Source organism: Hipposideros armiger, unplaced genomic scaffold (assembly GCF_001890085.2).
Source record: "Hipposideros armiger isolate ML-2016 unplaced genomic scaffold, ASM189008v1 scaffold_126, whole genome shotgun sequence".
In the NCBI taxonomy this organism is placed as follows: domain Eukaryota; kingdom Metazoa; phylum Chordata; class Mammalia; order Chiroptera; family Hipposideridae; genus Hipposideros; species Hipposideros armiger.
The window spans coordinates 2,093,901-2,108,597 of record NW_017731476.1 but is presented as its reverse complement, the minus strand read 5'-3'; the positions used below and the strand labels follow the sequence as shown (position 1 = coordinate 2,108,597).

General features: G+C 62.9%; 4 protein-coding genes across 21 annotated transcripts; 1 reads left to right on the top strand and 3 right to left on the bottom strand.

Moving 5' to 3' along the window:
• Positions 1 to 2: 2 nt before the first annotated feature.
• STUB1 (STIP1 homology and U-box containing protein 1) lies at positions 3 to 2,375 on the bottom strand. Of its 2 annotated transcripts, none has more exons than XM_019648580.1 (7): positions 2,094 to 2,375; positions 1,407 to 1,458; positions 1,152 to 1,317; positions 866 to 953; positions 659 to 715; positions 453 to 569; positions 3 to 381 (listed from the first exon to the last, which is right to left on the bottom strand). In XM_019648580.1, exons 1-7 carry the CDS (start codon positions 2,250 to 2,252, stop codon positions 256 to 258), a joined length of 765 nt encoding a protein of 254 aa, XP_019504125.1. In that variant the 5' UTR covers positions 2,253 to 2,375; the 3' UTR covers positions 3 to 255. The 2 variants fall into 2 exon arrangements, with proteins under 2 accessions (XP_019504125.1, XP_019504124.1); XM_019648579.1 differs by having other exon boundaries at positions 1,407 to 1,605; positions 2,094 to 2,372.
• A 153-nt stretch (positions 2,376 to 2,528) lies between these two features.
• On the top strand, positions 2,529 to 4,054 carry LOC109385883 (uncharacterized). 3 transcript variants are annotated; one of them, XM_019648583.1, is made up of 5 exons: positions 2,529 to 2,807; positions 2,880 to 2,973; positions 3,200 to 3,329; positions 3,541 to 3,693; positions 3,819 to 4,054. In XM_019648583.1, exons 1-5 carry the CDS (start codon positions 2,680 to 2,682, stop codon positions 3,980 to 3,982), a joined length of 669 nt encoding a protein of 222 aa, XP_019504128.1. In that variant the 5' UTR covers positions 2,529 to 2,679; the 3' UTR covers positions 3,983 to 4,054. The 3 variants fall into 3 exon arrangements, with proteins under 3 accessions (XP_019504128.1, XP_019504127.1, XP_019504126.1); XM_019648582.1 differs by having other exon boundaries at positions 3,197 to 3,329; XM_019648581.1 differs by having other exon boundaries at positions 3,170 to 3,329.
• RHBDL1 (rhomboid like 1) lies at positions 3,998 to 8,346 on the bottom strand. Of its 9 annotated transcripts, none has more exons than XM_019648570.1 (8): positions 6,680 to 8,346; positions 6,088 to 6,457; positions 5,652 to 5,876; positions 5,438 to 5,586; positions 5,203 to 5,315; positions 5,029 to 5,129; positions 4,890 to 4,950; positions 3,998 to 4,239 (listed from the first exon to the last, which is right to left on the bottom strand). In XM_019648570.1, exons 2-8 carry the CDS (start codon positions 6,454 to 6,456, stop codon positions 4,115 to 4,117), a joined length of 1,143 nt encoding a protein of 380 aa, XP_019504115.1. In that variant the 5' UTR covers position 6,457; positions 6,680 to 8,346; the 3' UTR covers positions 3,998 to 4,114. The 9 variants fall into 9 exon arrangements, with proteins under 9 accessions (XP_019504115.1, XP_019504112.1, XP_019504114.1 ...); XM_019648567.1 differs by having other exon boundaries at positions 4,238 to 4,804; XM_019648569.1 differs by having other exon boundaries at positions 4,238 to 4,804; positions 6,088 to 6,279.
• Positions 8,347 to 8,452: 106 nt separating this feature from the next.
• Positions 8,453 to 14,460, bottom strand: RHOT2 (ras homolog family member T2). 7 transcript variants are annotated; one of them, XM_019648556.1, is made up of 19 exons: positions 14,291 to 14,460; positions 14,128 to 14,186; positions 13,934 to 14,015; positions 13,797 to 13,840; positions 12,780 to 12,833; positions 12,214 to 12,266; positions 12,026 to 12,134; positions 11,685 to 11,786; positions 11,506 to 11,604; positions 11,253 to 11,361; positions 11,045 to 11,165; positions 10,742 to 10,826; positions 10,510 to 10,652; positions 10,328 to 10,428; positions 10,113 to 10,243; positions 9,916 to 10,002; positions 9,654 to 9,788; positions 9,330 to 9,536; positions 8,453 to 9,036 (listed from the first exon to the last, which is right to left on the bottom strand). In XM_019648556.1, the coding sequence occupies exons 1-19, from the start codon at positions 14,325 to 14,327 to the stop codon at positions 8,887 to 8,889; spliced, it is 1,908 nt and encodes a 635-aa protein (XP_019504101.1). In that variant the 5' UTR covers positions 14,328 to 14,460; the 3' UTR covers positions 8,453 to 8,886. The 7 variants fall into 7 exon arrangements, with proteins under 7 accessions (XP_019504101.1, XP_019504102.1, XP_019504100.1 ...); XM_019648557.1 differs by having other exon boundaries at positions 9,334 to 9,536; XM_019648555.1 differs by lacking the exon at positions 8,453 to 9,036 and having other exon boundaries at positions 9,049 to 9,536; positions 13,797 to 13,837.
• Between the last annotated feature and the right edge of the window lie 237 nt (positions 14,461 to 14,697).

The window sequence follows — 14,697 nt, the reverse complement described above, 5'->3', positions numbered from 1 at the left end:
TATAACTGCTCACAGGTTTTATTACAGGGACAGTGGTGGCAGCAGCAGCCTCAGCCCAACCCTCCCTAGCCTGCTGTTTCCGGCCCAGAAGGGGGATGGGGGAGGCTCAAGGCCTAACAGCAGAACTGATGGAGGATGAGGTCAGGGCACCAGAGCAGGGATCCGGGGACACAAACTATGTACAGGGGTTGGGAGCTACTGCCCCAAGGCTGTCCTGGGCCAGGGTGTTGGGCAAGGTGGGGCAGTGGCCCTGCCTCAGTAGTCCTCCACCCAGCCATTCTCGGAGATGAATGCATCGATGACTTCTTTCATGGCCAGGTTGGGAATGAGCTGTTCCTGGGTCAGGGGGCTCCGGGTCACAGGGTCAAAGTGGCCCACGCGCTGCAGTGACAACAGGGTCAGAAGGTGCTCATTGGGCCCAGGCCCTGCCCCCAGCGCCTATGGGCCCTCACCTGCAGGTGTTCCTCGATGTCCTTTCGGTCATAGGTGATGCCACTAGGCGTGATGCATGGCTCTCGCATCAGCTCAAAGCTGATCTTGCCACAAAGATAGTCAGGGATATCTCGTTTCTGCCTCACACAGGAGCAAGTCAGGGACCAGGAAGTGGACACTGCTCCAATTCCTGCTATCCACAGACCCCAGAGAACAGACAACTCACCTTTCTCTTCTCATCCACTTGGGAAAAGAGCTCATCCATGTCTGCTAAGTACTTGTCCTACAAAGAACCAAGCAGCCATGTGTGGGCCAGACACCCCATCTCCCTTCCCCAGACAGGCACACACCAACCCAACTGGAGCCAGGAGCACCCTCACGTCACATGCACACAAACACACACAGACCCACATGTGGGCCGGGGCACCCTCACGTGCTTGGCCTCGATGCAGGCCTGCTGGGCCCGGATGTGGCCATCGTCCTCATCACCCTCATGGTTCCGCTGACACTCTTCCAACTCCCTGGGGGTTAACCAGGAGCTGCTCAGAGAAAGGTTTGACCAGGGAAGTTCCCATTCCACCCCAACCTTGGGCTTGTTCAGGCCTCATCCCCCTGTCTCTTGTTCGCCAGTACTGGCCTTCAATAAATACTTGTGTTCATGACTTAAGAGTGGTGACTTGGCGGGTGAGGGGGTTCTGGAGCCTGCCCCCACAGCCCACCTCTCCCGCTCAGCCACAATGAGTCGTGTGAGGTAGGAGTGCAGCTCGTTCTCCTGGTGGATGCGCCGCTCCTCAATGCTATTCCAGCGCTTCTTCTTGGCGATGCGCAGAGCACTGGGAATGTCATCCCCAAAGTTGAGCCGCTGCTCCTTCGCCAGATTGTAGGCTGAGGGAACACAGTGTTCAAGTCATCCTCTGGCCAGTCCACTCGCCTGGCCCCAGGCACCCCCATAACCAGACAGCCAGTAGGCTCACCTCGCTGCAAGTTGGCGATGGCCTCGTCATAGCTCTCCATCTCCAGCTGGCACTGCCCCAGGAAGAAGTGTGCTTTCACAGACTGCCCGTCCAACTCCAGGGCACGCCGGCAGTCGGCCAGGGCCTGCTCATGCTGCTGCATCTTCAGGTAGCACAGTGCCCGGTTCGTGTAATACACCGCCACTAGGGGATTCCGGGTCTGGGGACCAGGGTCGGCCAATCAACAGGAGAGAGTGAACTTAGCCTGCCCTCTGTCCTAGGCCCTGTCTTGGCTTGGGGCTCATGGTTGGAAACCTGCTAGTGTCCAGGTTTCTCAGCTTCAAGGCTCCTGGATCCTGAGGATAGGTGGAGGGTGGTGTCTGGCCCTGAGACCTGCCTGAGCCCACCCTCTTGACTCCAGTAGGTTTTGTCAAGGTAAGTTTCCTAGACCTGTGGAAATCCCTAAGCCCCGTGCCCTGCTGGCCTCAAGCGCCCTGAAGCTTTCACCCGCCATAGTTCGGCGATGGGCTCGAGAGCCGCGGCTGTGGCCCCTTTGGAACAAGATCTTCATTGAGTCGTCAGAGCCCAAACGCCCCTCCCCCGTCCAGAGCCAAGACCCTCCGAAGGTCCGGCGGGGGCGGCCAGGCAGGCCCCGCCCCCTCCCCTGGCCCGGACGCCGGCCCCCACCCGCGGCGCGGGGACACTCACGATGGCGCGGCCATAGCAGGCCGCCGCCTCCGGGTATTTGCGGCCCACGAAGAGCCGGTTGCCTTGCTCCTTCAGCTCCTGCGCGCTAGGGCTCTTCTCGGGGCTTCCACCGGCGGCGCCCAGCCGCGGGCCGCCCTCCTTCTCCTCCTTGCCTTTCATGGCGCCGCACGGCACGGCCTGGGCACCGCTCCCAGGCTCCGCGCCCGGCCCGCCCTGTGCCCGCAGCTCGAGCCCGCAGCCCGAGCCCGCGATCTGCTAGGGCCCGGTCCAGCGATCCGCCACCGGAACTTCCGGTCGCGCGGGGCGGGGCAAGCGGGGCAAACGGACACGCGCGAGTGGGCGGGGCCTCGCGTGCCCCGACGCTCTGTTGGCGGTAGGGGCCGGCGGAAACGTGCGCTTCGGCGACGCGACCCGCGACGTCGGAAGTCTAGAGAGGAGCTGAGGGCTGCCCCAGGTGGCTCCGCCCCTCGCACTCGGGGCTCGTCTTTTCAAAAGTCGGTCCAACCCAAGCCTCGCGATCGGCCACGCCCATCAGGAGCCCCTTCCCGTAGCCGGTCCCGCCCCTTCCGAGACCCAGCCCTTGAACATGGCAGTCGCTTGCGGTCTGTGGGGCTGTGAGGATCCGAGCCGCTGGGCCGCCATCCTGGCTCTCCACGGGGAGGTGCTGCGGGCGCGCGCGGGCCCCCAGGGGCAACTGGAAGCCCTGGATCGATGGTAGGGCGATGGAGGCATCGGTAGGGCGGGCGACCCCCGTTGCCCGGACTCCCCGTGACCGCTCTTCCTCAGGTATCGAGAGGAGTTGCCCATGTCCATTGAGGGCCGAGCGGAGAAGCACGTGACACGAGAAGAGCTAGAGCGGCTGATGGCGTGGAAGCTGGCGGTGAGGGGCTTTTCCACGTGGGGAGTGGAATAGCGGCAGGTGGGCCCGCCTCCTGGGGGCGGAGCTTCATCTAGGGGTGGCCCCTCGCGGCGTGGGGCGGAGCTCCCTCTGGAGGCGGGTCCTCATGTTGTGGGGCGGGGTCCCCCTGGAGAGATCCACCACCAGTACCACCCCACCCAATCCGACTCGGCTGCAGAGGGGCCGCTTCCGTCCTCGCCTGCAGCAGCTGGTGGCCACCAACCCCCCAGAGCTGGTGGTGCAACGCTCGGCTTCGGCCTTCCGCCGCCTTCCAGACATGCTGGCAGCGATCACGGAATTGTGCGCCCTCCGGGGCGTGGGCCCCGCCACTGCCTCGGGTTAGTTGGGAGAGCTGGTCGCCCCGCCACGGCCGCGGGTTAGTTAGGGAGAGCTAGTCACACCCGCAGGGTCATAGGCAGGACCTGGTCTGCTAGTGTCTTTTTTATATGGACCAATACCCACGCCCATGACGCGGAGGGTCACTGGGAATGACAGCCCACACTGAGGTTGTTCCGAGACTGGTGGGGTCTGAGTGCTGGCCCTTCACAGCGGTCCTGGCTGTCGGAGCTCCTGAAGTGGCAGCCTTCATGTCCGATGAGGCAGTGGCCGCAGTGCCTGGCCTGCCAGCCCTGAAGTACACTCTGAAGCATTACCTGCTGTACCTGGACCAGGTGCAGGAGCGTGCCAGAGCCCTGAGCCGAGGTGAGGGGACAGTTGGTGGACTAGGAGGGTATGTGGGACTCCAGTCAGGGTGGAGTGTGCAGAGCTGTCCCGAAGGGCAGGGTGGCCAGTGCCCTGAGCCCCAGACTCCCTCTGTGCTTCCCTAGGTAGTGCCTCAGGGTCGTGGACCCCTCACCATGTGGAGACAGCATTGTGGACCTGGGCTGTGGGGCAGAAGCTGTGCCCATCCCTACTGCCCAACCTCAGCCCCAGCCTGGACAGCCCTGAGGATACCAGGCCAGCCAAGAAGCTCAGGACCCAGGCAGACTGAACTTGGCTGTGGCCCAGGGCCTGCTCACCTGCCGTGTGATTGTAGAAGCTCAATAAATCCTTGCTGAACTCATCCTGACCATGAGGTCCACAATCTCTCCCCAGGGGTTCCCACCTCCCATACAGACACACCTTATAGTAGGTGCAGAGGAGCAAGGGGGATCCAGGACGTCCACATGGAGGAAAGAGCCCTCACAGTCTGCTCGAGTAAGTGGGGAGGCCAGACCAGCCTCCAGAGCCCTGTACAGCCACCTGGTGCTGTGTAAAATATTTATTCATTCTCCAAAAAGGCTCAGACTGCAAGTCCTGGGGGGAGGCTGGGACAAGGCCTCCTCTGGGGCCACCCTTGGGACCTCTACCACCCAGCCTGGCCCAGCAGTCCTACCTGCCCCAGGCCTGGGAGGGGGGGCCAGGGCTGGTGTAAGGCTTAGCCTGGACTCAGTGGGCCACAGGGGCTACCTGTCCTCACGGGAGAAGCAGCCTCGAGATGTACATTCACAGAGGGCAGACATGCAGGCCACCCCCTGGCCCGTGTGGCCCCCGGGAGCTCGTCAGGGTGGCGGGGGAATGTGGGCACCCAGCAGGTCATAAGCGAAGATGTTCCAGAAGATGGCAAAGAGCAGGAAGGTGCCGTAGGCAAGCAGCACCACCCACCAACCGCACTGGTCCCGCAGGCGCTCCTCGTAGCTGCGCAGGATGGTCAGGCCCATGCTGACCCCCACCACTGCACCAGCCAGGTGCGCCATGAAGCTGGGCTGGGGGCCGGAGGCAGGCAGCGGCGGGGAGAAGCGCAGCCACACAGCCCGGCCCACCTCGGAGCTCACTGCAGAGGGAAGTGGCAAGTGGGAGGTGCCCTTGCCATGGGCTCAGCGCTCCCACCCCATCCCTCCCCCAGGCCCCCTACTTACTGCACACCAGAGCCAGCACCATCCTCAGCAGCTTGTAGGGACACCTCATCCCAGCCCAGTTCTGATAGGGCATGAGACAGAAGCTGTGAGCGAAGCCTTGTGGGCCCCTCCCCTCACCCCAACCTGGCTGTCCCATTACCATGACGACGTTAGCCAGGTGTGCAGAGCATAAGGCGTAGACCCCGCCGGAGCCCCCCACCACAGGGGCCCGCATGTCAGTAATGGAGACCGTCAGAGACCCTGTGTGAAGCAAGGGGACACCATGAGGGTGAGACCCACCAGTGAGGTGGCCACAGGGCACAACCTGCCTCACCTGCCAGCACGCCAGCCAGGTAGAGCAGGCTGATGCGAAGCAGGCCATGCACCATCTCCAGGGGCACCCCGATCATCAGCTGCAGGAGGGCGTTGAACCCTAGCTGCTCCAGCCTGGTCATGTGGGGGCAAACAGGTATGAGGAGTGGGATCAGCCATCAGACCCCTAGCCCCGGCCTCAAAGGGCTGAACTGCCCATATTTAATCAGGGGTGCTGGAAGTGGGCCCCCACTCACCCAACATGCATGAACATGTAGGTGAGGAAGCGCCAGGCCCGAGCTCGGTGGCCAGGGTGGTACACGAGGGGGCTCTTCATGTACTCGGGGTGATAGGTCTGCAGTACCCACTTGTTGAGGCGAGCCCCGTAGCACAGGAACACGATGATCTGGGAGAAATGGGCATTAGGGCCAGGCCAGGCCAGGGAGACAGGTGGCAGATGGGCAGGCTCACCTGGGCAAGGGTGACAGAGGCCATAAACACAGGCGGTGGGCAGCTGCGATGCCGGTAGAAATACCAGTGGCGGTCTACCTCTCGGGGCAAGATCTCATAGGCCACATAGCGCACGAACCGTTTGTAGACACCCAGGCCCGGCTCATCCAGCAGCCCATCCCGGGGCAGTGCCCGCTGTCCATTGGCGATGGCCCGCTTGAAGCTGCTTGAGCGCTTGCTGCTGATCTGGGGGGGTGGGGCCTAAGCATGGGACATGGTGCTCCCCCCACGGCCTCCATGCCCACCTGGTCCCCCCGGCTCCTCACAGGGTCTGAGGACCTGCCCCAGTGGGAACGGCAGGGAGGAAGGGCCACCTACCCACCCAACTCCAGCCAGGGCACTGTACTGGCCAAGGCCCGGGCCCCCGCCCCTGCTGCCCACCCACTGTGGCACTGACCAGGTCCACCAGCTCCTGGTAGCAGACCTGGCCCCGTTCGTTGCTCTGGGCCAGGGCCACCAGCATGTCCAGCTTGGCTGGGTCCAGGGGCAGCTCATGGCTGTGCACCAGGCCAGTGAAGGTGTCCGCACCGATGAAGCCTGTGTTCTCAGGGTCCAGCTGCTGGGGTGGGGTGGGGCCGCCGGCCAAGGCCTGAGGGTGGGCCCAGCCCACAGACCAAAGGGCTGGGCCAAGCCAGCTGGGAGAGGCAGTCTCCCAACACCCTTGGGCCAGGCCCCTGTGCCCACATGGTCTCAGGAGCTGCCAGGGCACTGGTGCCTGGGTGCCAGGCCTCCAGGGGTCTCCCCACCTTATTTTCACCCTACTCATCCTGGAAGGGTAGAGCCAAGGTCTGAGGACAATTACCCTCCCTTCCCCCCAACTCCCCAGAGCATCCTGGTCTGGCTGGCCCTTTCCTGGGGTGTCAGGCAGGGGGCCAAGGTTGTGCAGGAGGGGGCTGGGGGAGTGGGGGCTGGGCTGGGACTCTGCGAGCTCAGCCCAATAGTGGAGGGCCGCGGCGGGGGCGGTGCCAGCACCCCCTTTCCCAACGCACCTGTTCCTGGATAAGCTGCAGCAGCGAGCTCCTGTCCATAGAGCCAGGCCGGGCCGGGGGCCGGGGTCGGCGGCCGTGGCCGGGAGGGGCTGCTCTGCGGAGGACTCCGCTCCGCCCCGGCCCGTGTGCTCCGCCCGCTCTGCCCGGTGCAGCGTCACGGAGCTGCCTGCCCCGCCGCTGCCGCCGCCACGCGCGGCCAGAACACGCGCGCGCTCTGCACGAGTACGCGCTCCCGGGCTGGAATGGCCCCGGCCAGCGCCCGGGTACACCCGCCCCTTCACCGCGTGCGGGTTCCCCTCACCCCACCCCCTACCCTAGTAGAACTCTCTGCTCCTTCAGGGAGGACAGCAGCTGGCAAACTGAATTCATAGGCGGTACCCAAGCCCCTCCCACGCACGCCCCTTTGCCCAGGGTTGGGGCCTCAGCGCCCACATCATCTCCTTGGGTAAGCCTTCTGAGACCATCTCACTGCCTGTGAACACCCCGCCAAAGGCTTCCTGAAGGCCCCCACCTGCCGGACATGCTGGTCTGCAGCTGGGCAGGAAGAAGGTGCCAGGTCCCACCGGTGGCCGCTAAAGCCAACAGGGCAACTAGTAAGGGCCCGGGAGGCGACTGCACCTGCTTCTGCTCAGTCCAGGAGACCAAGCTCCAGCACATACCCCACCGCTCCTGCAGCCACAATGCTGGACAGTCGCAGTGGGGCCTCCAGCCCCAAGGGGGCACTAGGGGGGCCCAAGCAGACCCATGGACATCAAGGCAGAGACCCCAATGGACAAGGCTGCAGCTGGGATAAGGGGCCCCATCTCCTGGGGAGGGCAGGTAGACCCCTCCACCGAGATGATAGACTAAGGATCTGTTACCATAGCAACCCCTCCAAGGGCCACTCAGAACCCTGATGCCATCAATACTGGCAGCCAAGCCCCAGGAGGATAGAGGATGGAAATAGCATCCTGCCCTGCCCAGCAGGTGAGAACCACACCGCAGCAGTGGGCCAGTGGGGCTGGGATGCTGGCTGGGATAGTGGAGGTACAACTTCAGGAGTCTGGCCAGACCCTTCTGGGTCAGGCCTGAGCATCCCTGCAAAGGTAGGCAGCTCTCCCTACCTCCTAGGAATAGCAAGTCAGGGCTCCGGGAGGGGCCCTGACCTGAGAAGGGCTGCCATGCACAGAACGACAGATGGCAGGAGGGCATCAGTGTGAGTGGCCAGGGTCTGCCACCCAGCCTCGCTATGGGCTGTTTTGCTCCAGGCCCGGGACACATGCCAAGTAAGCATCCGGGACAGGTGTTGAAGCTTAACCCCAAGTCGCGCTCCACTCCTCACCAAGAAGGGTTTTCAGTCTCCCTTCCCTCAGACTGGGGCCTCTGGCTTTCCCTTGCCCACTGGAAGTGACAGAGACCTCTGGTCTGGTTGTGAACAGGGAAGTGCCCCCACACCAGGGGCCACCTTGCTCACCAGAAATAGCGCATTTCGACACACCCCAGTCCCATCTCAGAATTCCAGACTGTTCCCACAGATCAGCCCAGCTGACAGGATGGACGCTGAGATTTGGGGAGGAGGCAGGCATCTGGAAGACCTCGAGCATCAGGCCCCCTCAGCAAAGCATGGACCTCAATGCAATGGTTCCCAGGCCGCTGGGAACCTAACTGGACCTCACAATGGCCTGAGTGAGGCACAGGCCTTGAGGGGAGGCGTGGGAATCAGGAGTGAAGTTTCCAGCCCACACCAAGACAAATGACATAATTCAAGAAAAGCCATCTTCAGAAAGTAGGGTCTGAGATGAAAAAGACACTGAAGTTTAATCAGGAAGCCCCACGTCATGTCTCCATGAGAGGTGCAGGCCTGGCCCAGTCTCCTAATGAGGAGAGGGTACACAATGGTCCAGCCACTTCCTGCCCCCACCCCCATATTTTGGCCCAAGGCTCTGTCCTCCGATTCCCTTTGTATCCACTGGCTGCCTGGGACCAGGAAGGGGTGGAGCCCTGAGAGTTCAGGTCTGGGGTCACTGGCTTCCTCACCCATGCCCCACGGTCCCTCCAACATGATGGCCACAAGTGGGTGATGCTGGGCAGGACATGGGGGTGGGGTGGGACCTGGGGACCCACCCCCAGGGCTGGGCAGTGGGCAGGCTGTCCTCAGAAGCGAAGTTTAGACAGGTGGAAGCCCCACTAAGCAGGTGGCCCCACACTGGCACCCTGAGGCCCTGAGATCAGACTGCAGGGCCCCGGGGCCTCATCGGCTCTTCACCAGGACCCTGTAGAGCGAGAAGCTGAGGACAGCAGCAACAGCGGCCCCAACAGCCCCCAGTGTCACCCGGAGCCAGAAGGAGGAGGTGTTCAGCTCCCCATGGACCAGGTGTCTGCAGGAGAGAGGAGCTGGCTGGAGACACCCTCAGGGTACTGCCCAGACGCTTGTTGCTATACCCCCCCACTCTCCACCCGTCGCCTGGAAAATCATGGAACTCCACAGGGCTGCTCCCTGTCAGTGTCCAGCACAGCTGCGGGGAGACCAGGCCCTGGAGGGCCCCGCCAGGGCCTCAGCACCAGAACGAGGCACCTGACACCACAGCTGTCCCCCTGTCTTGGTGACAGGGACTGTTGGTACCCTGGGATGGGGACAAGCCTCCCACCACAGGGGCTGTGGTGCTGGTACCCACGGGAAGGTGGCCATGGTGGCAAGTCGGGTGAAGACAGCTGTGCTGGGCTCTGTTGGGCCGGCGCAGGAGAATGGGGTGGGGGCAGGCAGCCGGTGCCTACGGCAGAACTCAGCTGGGGACAGGCCAGGTAGTGCAACACCTTCGGGCAGGTCAGCCTTGGAGGAGACGAAGAGGCAGGGGGTCTGCCCGTCCATGTAATGGCGCTGAGGGGGGAGGAGCTGTGTGAGGGCACAGTCTGGGGGTGGACAAAGGGAAGGTGCTGGGGGACCCTCACCCATGGCCGTGCTGCCCACAGGACCCCGGGGCAGGTGGGGGCTTGCCTTGTAGATGCTGGCGCAGAATGCAAAGGACCGGGGGTCACTGCCATCAAACATCAAGCAGGCGACGTCACAGGTGACGTCACAGGCGGCGTCGGGCGCAGTGGCCAGTAGGCTGTCTGCATCCACCTCACATAGCTGGACAGAGGGTGGCCTCAGGGGCGGGGCAGGGCAAGGGGCTCAGTCCCCCAGGCTGCACTGGGACAGCACCGCCTAGCATGCACCTGGGGTCTACTGCGGGGACCCCCCAACCCCCAGCACTCACTATGAGGTACTTCTCTTGCCCGTTGACCTGCACCGTGTTGATGGTGTAGACAGCAGGCTCCTGGCAGGGCTCCCTGGTGTCCTGATGCTGAAGAGGGAGGTGCCTGAGGCTTGAGGGCCTTGATGCTCCCCAGAGCCCCTACCCTCTGGGAGTCCCGGGTGGAAGCTGGGTCTCCTTATCCAGCACATAACACTCACCCCCAGGCCACGACCAAGGCAGGCCTGCAGGAAGGAAGACTTGCCCACTCCTCGGGCCCCCACCACTTTGCACAAAAGAACGTTCCTTTGCGTCTGTCCCTTCTCTTGGTCCAGCGTCTTCTCACGGGTGACTGTGGGCAGATGGCAAGGACAAGTGAGAGTGAGGGGCTGCCAGGGAGGGGCTCAGCCAGGCCAGCGTGAGGGCAGGGGCCCACCTGTGATGGCGTGGGCCTGGGAGTCCTGCTTGCAGAGGATGGGGTAGCCCAGGTAGCCAAGGTGTTCAAGACAGCGCTGGACGTCCAGGTAGGTCACCAGGCTGGGGCAGAAGGGGGGAGGAGCAGCATCATGGAAGGGCAGTGGTATCTGGCAGGTGGGGGCAGGCAGGGGCTGTGCTTACGTCCACTGGCAGAGGTACCCGTGCAGGGACAGCCGGCCTGCTTCAGTGGGGACCGTATACAGGAGCTGGGGGCCCCAGGGGGCGGCTGGGAAGACGCTGAACAGGCCCTGCAGCTCTGTCGGCGAGAGGGCGCCATCATGGTCCTACAGGCAGAGGGGCTGTGGTGACACTGGCTGGGAGGCCATGACAGGCAGGCAGCACAGGCAGCACAGCAGGGTCACAGCATCCTCACCTGGTCGTGTTTCTCAAATATCTTCTGTATAAACTGGTAACCGAAGTGGTTGAGCTCCGTGCTGCAGCCGGGGGGCACGTGGAGCCTGTAAGGTTGTGGGGCCGTTGGATTCCCACCATGCTCAGCACACCACCCGTCTGTGCGGTCGGGCTGAAGCTGGGGGGTTCCTGCTCCACCTCCTCCCTTGGCCGAGCACCATGGCAGAGCAGCAGGGCACCTCCAACACAGGCCATCCTAGCAGCACTCTACCTGGGCAAGGGTTCCCGGCCCCATCTGACACTGAGAGTGCCACCCACTACTCACGGAGGGAAGAGATAGTCAGTGGACAGCTCGAGCGTGTCGCCATAGCCGAAGCGTCGCAGGATGGTCCATGTGGTCTCGTGGCGGCCACGCTGGATGAAGAGTGTGTTCAGGAAGAGGAAGCCTGTTCAGGAAGGGGCAGAAGAGGTGGTACTGGGTATTGCCCAGCCACCTCACCACCCCGGGGGAAAGGCAGGGTGCCAGGCCTCACCATCCAGGGTTAGCCGGTCGTCCTGCACGCCTCCTGCCACGTTTTTGCGCACCACCATCTTCACATCGTCCAGGGCCTGCGCGGCCAGGGGGTGCCCAAAACAGGATTTCTGCCTCCGAAAGAAAGTTGCGGTTAGTCAGTTAGCCACCCCAGCGACTGTTCCTTCCCCCTGATCATTAATGGCAGCTGAGGCGTGGACCCGGCTGTAGTCCGAGAGGAATGGGCACCACCAGGAGATGGACAGGGGACCCACCTGGAAAGCATTGAGCTCCTCGTCACTGAGCGCCTGGTCCAAATCCTGGTCTGAGAGCCTGAAGATTCGCGTGAGGGCCTGGGAGCATGCGGGCCTCAGCTGTGGGGACAGACAGCTCAGCGTGATGCCCCCCCACAACTCCCAGCGGCTGGCCACCCCAACCCGTGCCCACTGCCCACCTGCTTGGTCTCAGGGTCATACAGCGGGGCCGTGGGGTGTAGCACGGCCTTCTGTGCGTAGTAGAACAGCTCTGAGATGTTCCTCAGGTTCTTGGCTGAGCACTGGGAGCCACCAGGACAGACTCAGAGAGGTACCTGATGCCAGGAGCCTCAAAGGAGCTCCGACAAAGATGCAGGCACAGGTGGTCAGCAGCCCCCACCCAAGAAAGTGGGCCCCATCTGCCTTCAACATGACAGCTCACCTGTGCTGAGGTCCCAGCCCACCAGCACATGACAGCCTGCTGCAGGGCCTGGCCCCTGCCCTTCCTCTTCACCCCAGTGCCCCCTGCCTGCCAGCTCACCTCTACACAGGTCTCAATCTCAGGGAACTGGCTCATGATGGGCAGTACAGCCTCCATGGAGCTCCCTGGTCGCAAGTCCGACTTGTTGCCCACAAGGATGATGGGGACCCTGGAGAGAGGCCCACGGTCACTAAAGATGGGGGAGCTGGTGGAGACCAGAGCCCCCTACCCCGGGCCCCGCCCATTACCTGGGCCCTCTCTCGGTCCCTCCATTCACCAGTGGGATCCATTTGGTTCGGATCTGAAAGGCAAGACCCAATGAGGGGTGAGGGGGCCATCCAGCCCATGGCTTCCACCTGAAACTCAAGTTTAGCCTGACAGAGATGGGGGGAAGTCAAGGTTCCAAGGGCCAGTCACAGCCACCGGGAACAAGCCCAGTGGGAGAGGGCCGCTGACAAGTGCAACCTCATCTGATCCTAACAGTTCCCAAACACCCCCAAGAAGCCTGGGTTGAGTAGCCCAGAGCAAACTCTTTGGAAGACTAAGTGGTTCACACCTGTGCCCATCTACACTCTCTGTGGGGAGACAACAGGGTCACATAGGGCTCTCTGAGGAAGCTGTGGGGTCCTGGTCACAGGCCCCCAGCACCCAAGGTGGCTCCGGGAGGCGCTCTGAAGCATTCGTTAGAGATGGGGCCGGTCACAGGTGAATCACCCCAGCGCTGCATAAGCTGAGTGTCCATGCAGAGGATGGGCTGATGGATCAGGCTGGGCCCCAGAGGCAGGGACCTGGGATGAATGAGGACGTCCCTTACCTTCTCGATGGTGGCCTCCTCAGACACGTCATACACCACACACACCACATTTGCCTGTGAGGGACACAGTGTGGCACAGCATCACCTGGGGCTTTCTGTCCACGCCACCCTGGCACTCACGGGCAGGACAGGACATGGCTCAGAGACCCAGGAAGCCATCCTTCCCCGGTACCCCTCAGCCAATGCTCTATGGCCAGCCATGTCACTGGGACTGGTGGTCAGCTGCTCAAACCTCAAGAGAGCCCTTCCATGCTCACTTCTAGGCCCCAGTACTGCAACTCTGGTTAGTCCCCTGAAGGGCTCAGGAAAAACACAGCCACCCCCAAAACTTGACACCGCAGCCCTGGCCATGGCATTTTACTCCTGTATCACTGTGGTCAGAGAAGATGATGACGGCAACAGCATAAGAGGTGGTGATAATAAGAAGGCTGCCCCTGAGTAGTTGTACCCTTGCCCAGTGGCGCCCCCAGGACATAGAAGATGTAGGGAAACAGGACAAAGCTGCAGGTACGGCTTCCCTCCAAGAGCTTGGCTCGGGCACACATTCTCCTGATAACAGGTGAACAGAGGGCTGTGTAGCCTGCAGCCCTGGTCATGGCACCCACCTCGGCCCAAAGGCCTGGGGTGGTGGATCACCCTACGGGGGTGGGGTGGGGTGGGGGTAGGGCACAGAGCTGTTTAAGGGGTCATTTTGAAGGATAGTGAGGTCTGTCCCCCGATATTGATTGGAAGAGTGAATGCTGGGTGTGGAGTGCCATGGGGCTGACCAGCCAAGTGGGTAGAAGGGAAGGATGGTCCCTTTCTCCCCTGCTCCCAGCAGGATGTGTCACAGGAACCCCAACAACTGAGTGCTAAGAGGTCACGGAGGAATTAGCGAGGCGACAAACTCCCTGAGCATCTTAATCCAGTCCCTCAGACAGAAAAGCCGATCAGGCCTAGGCAGCAGCCGGCCCCCAGGGCCTGAGCACTGAGCCCCCAGGCCTGGCATCCTTTCTGAGCCCTCAGGACACAATGTACCTTGTGAATTTCGTCTTGGAGCTCCTCCACCGTCTGCTCAGCTTCTGGACAAAAAGAGAAATCACACTGCACACCTACCTGGAAACAGCACCTGGGCAGCACCCTGGGGTGGGATGGGGTGGGGCGGGCGGCTCTACCTGAGGAATCCACGATGTGGGTGGGTACCTTCTCTGGGGTGACGTCTGCAGGAATGGTGATCTCTTCTGCCCGGGGCGGGACCTAGAGCAAACCAGCCATAAGGGAGGCCCGGTAATAGGAGATCCGCCCTGGGGTCTCAGTCCCCACCTATGAGCAACCACCGGGGGGTGGCGCTCAGCACTACGGCTCTCACCTCCTCGGGGAATTCCTCGCCCACCAGCGACAAGATCAGCGACGTCTTCCCCACCTGGGCTGCGCAGGGAAACACGGTCAGCACGGCAGCCAAGGTCGCGGCGCCCCCGTTCCGGACAAGACCGGCCCCGGCCCCGACCCCCGCCCTCGGCCTGGGTGCCTACCCTCGCCCAGCAGCAGAATGCGCACGTCCCTCTTCATGGCGGCTGCCAGGAGCTACAGCCCGACTCCGGCGCACACCCGCTCAGAGCCCAGCAGCAGCCCCGACCCCAGCCCCGGCCCTGACCCCAGCCCGCGTCGGGTCCTCTTGCCCACGCTCGCCCAGAACCGGCACTTCCGGCCCCCGCCGCGCAGGCGCACTAGGGAGCCGGGCGGGCCAGAGCGGCCGGCTGCGAAGCGGCGCCGCCGAGTGAGCTCGCCAGGCACTGCAGGCGCCGCGCCGACCGGCAGGGGAGCCCTTGCAAGTGGACAGGCCAGGGCGGTCTGGGGTTTGGACAGAGGCTTAGCTTAGGCCAGGCGGGAGAGCCAGGCCCAAGGCAGTAGGAGCCTGGAGTGACCAGCCGACAATGCC

Excerpts from the sequence above, each read along its gene's own strand:
- RHBDL1 (XM_019648567.1), bottom strand. The coding sequence starts at position 6,456 with ATGAGTAGGGTGAAAATAAGGTGGGGAGACCCCTGGAGGCCTGGCACC. Across the intron at positions 5,877-6,087 it reads ACCAGGAGCTGGTGGACCTG|ATCAGCAGCAAGCGCTCAAG; the intron begins GTCAGTGCCACA and ends CCACCCCCCCAG. Across the intron at positions 5,587-5,651 it reads CCTCTGTCACCCTTGCCCAG|ATCATCGTGTTCCTGTGCTA; the intron begins GTGAGCCTGCCC and ends CATTTCTCCCAG.
- RHOT2 (XM_019648554.1), bottom strand. The coding sequence starts at position 14,327 with ATGAAGAGGGACGTGCGCATTCTGCTGCTGGGCGAGG. Across the intron at positions 13,841-13,933 it reads CCACATCGTGGATTCCTCAG|AAGCTGAGCAGACGGTGGAG; the intron begins GTAGAGCCGCCC and ends CTTTTTGTCCAG. Across the intron at positions 10,827-11,044 it reads ACTGACTATCTCTTCCCTCC|GCTCCACGTGCCCCCCGGCT; the intron begins GTGAGTAGTGGG and ends ACAACCTTACAG.
- LOC109385883 (XM_019648581.1), top strand. The coding sequence starts at position 2,680 with ATGGCAGTCGCTTGCGGTCTGTGGGGCTGTGAGGATCCGAGCCGCTGG. Across the intron at positions 3,330-3,540 it reads GGGCCCCGCCACTGCCTCGG|CGGTCCTGGCTGTCGGAGCT; the intron begins GTTAGTTGGGAG and ends GGCCCTTCACAG. Across the intron at positions 3,694-3,818 it reads TGCCAGAGCCCTGAGCCGAG|GTAGTGCCTCAGGGTCGTGG; the intron begins GTGAGGGGACAG and ends GTGCTTCCCTAG.
- STUB1 (XM_019648579.1), bottom strand. The coding sequence starts at position 2,252 with ATGAAAGGCAAGGAGGAGAAGGAGGGCGGCCCGCGGCTGGGCGCCGCC. Across the intron at positions 954-1,151 it reads ATTGTGGCTGAGCGGGAGAG|GGAGTTGGAAGAGTGTCAGC; the intron begins GTGGGCTGTGGG and ends GTTAACCCCCAG. Across the intron at positions 382-452 it reads ACATCGAGGAACACCTGCAG|CGCGTGGGCCACTTTGACCC; the intron begins GTGAGGGCCCAT and ends TTGTCACTGCAG.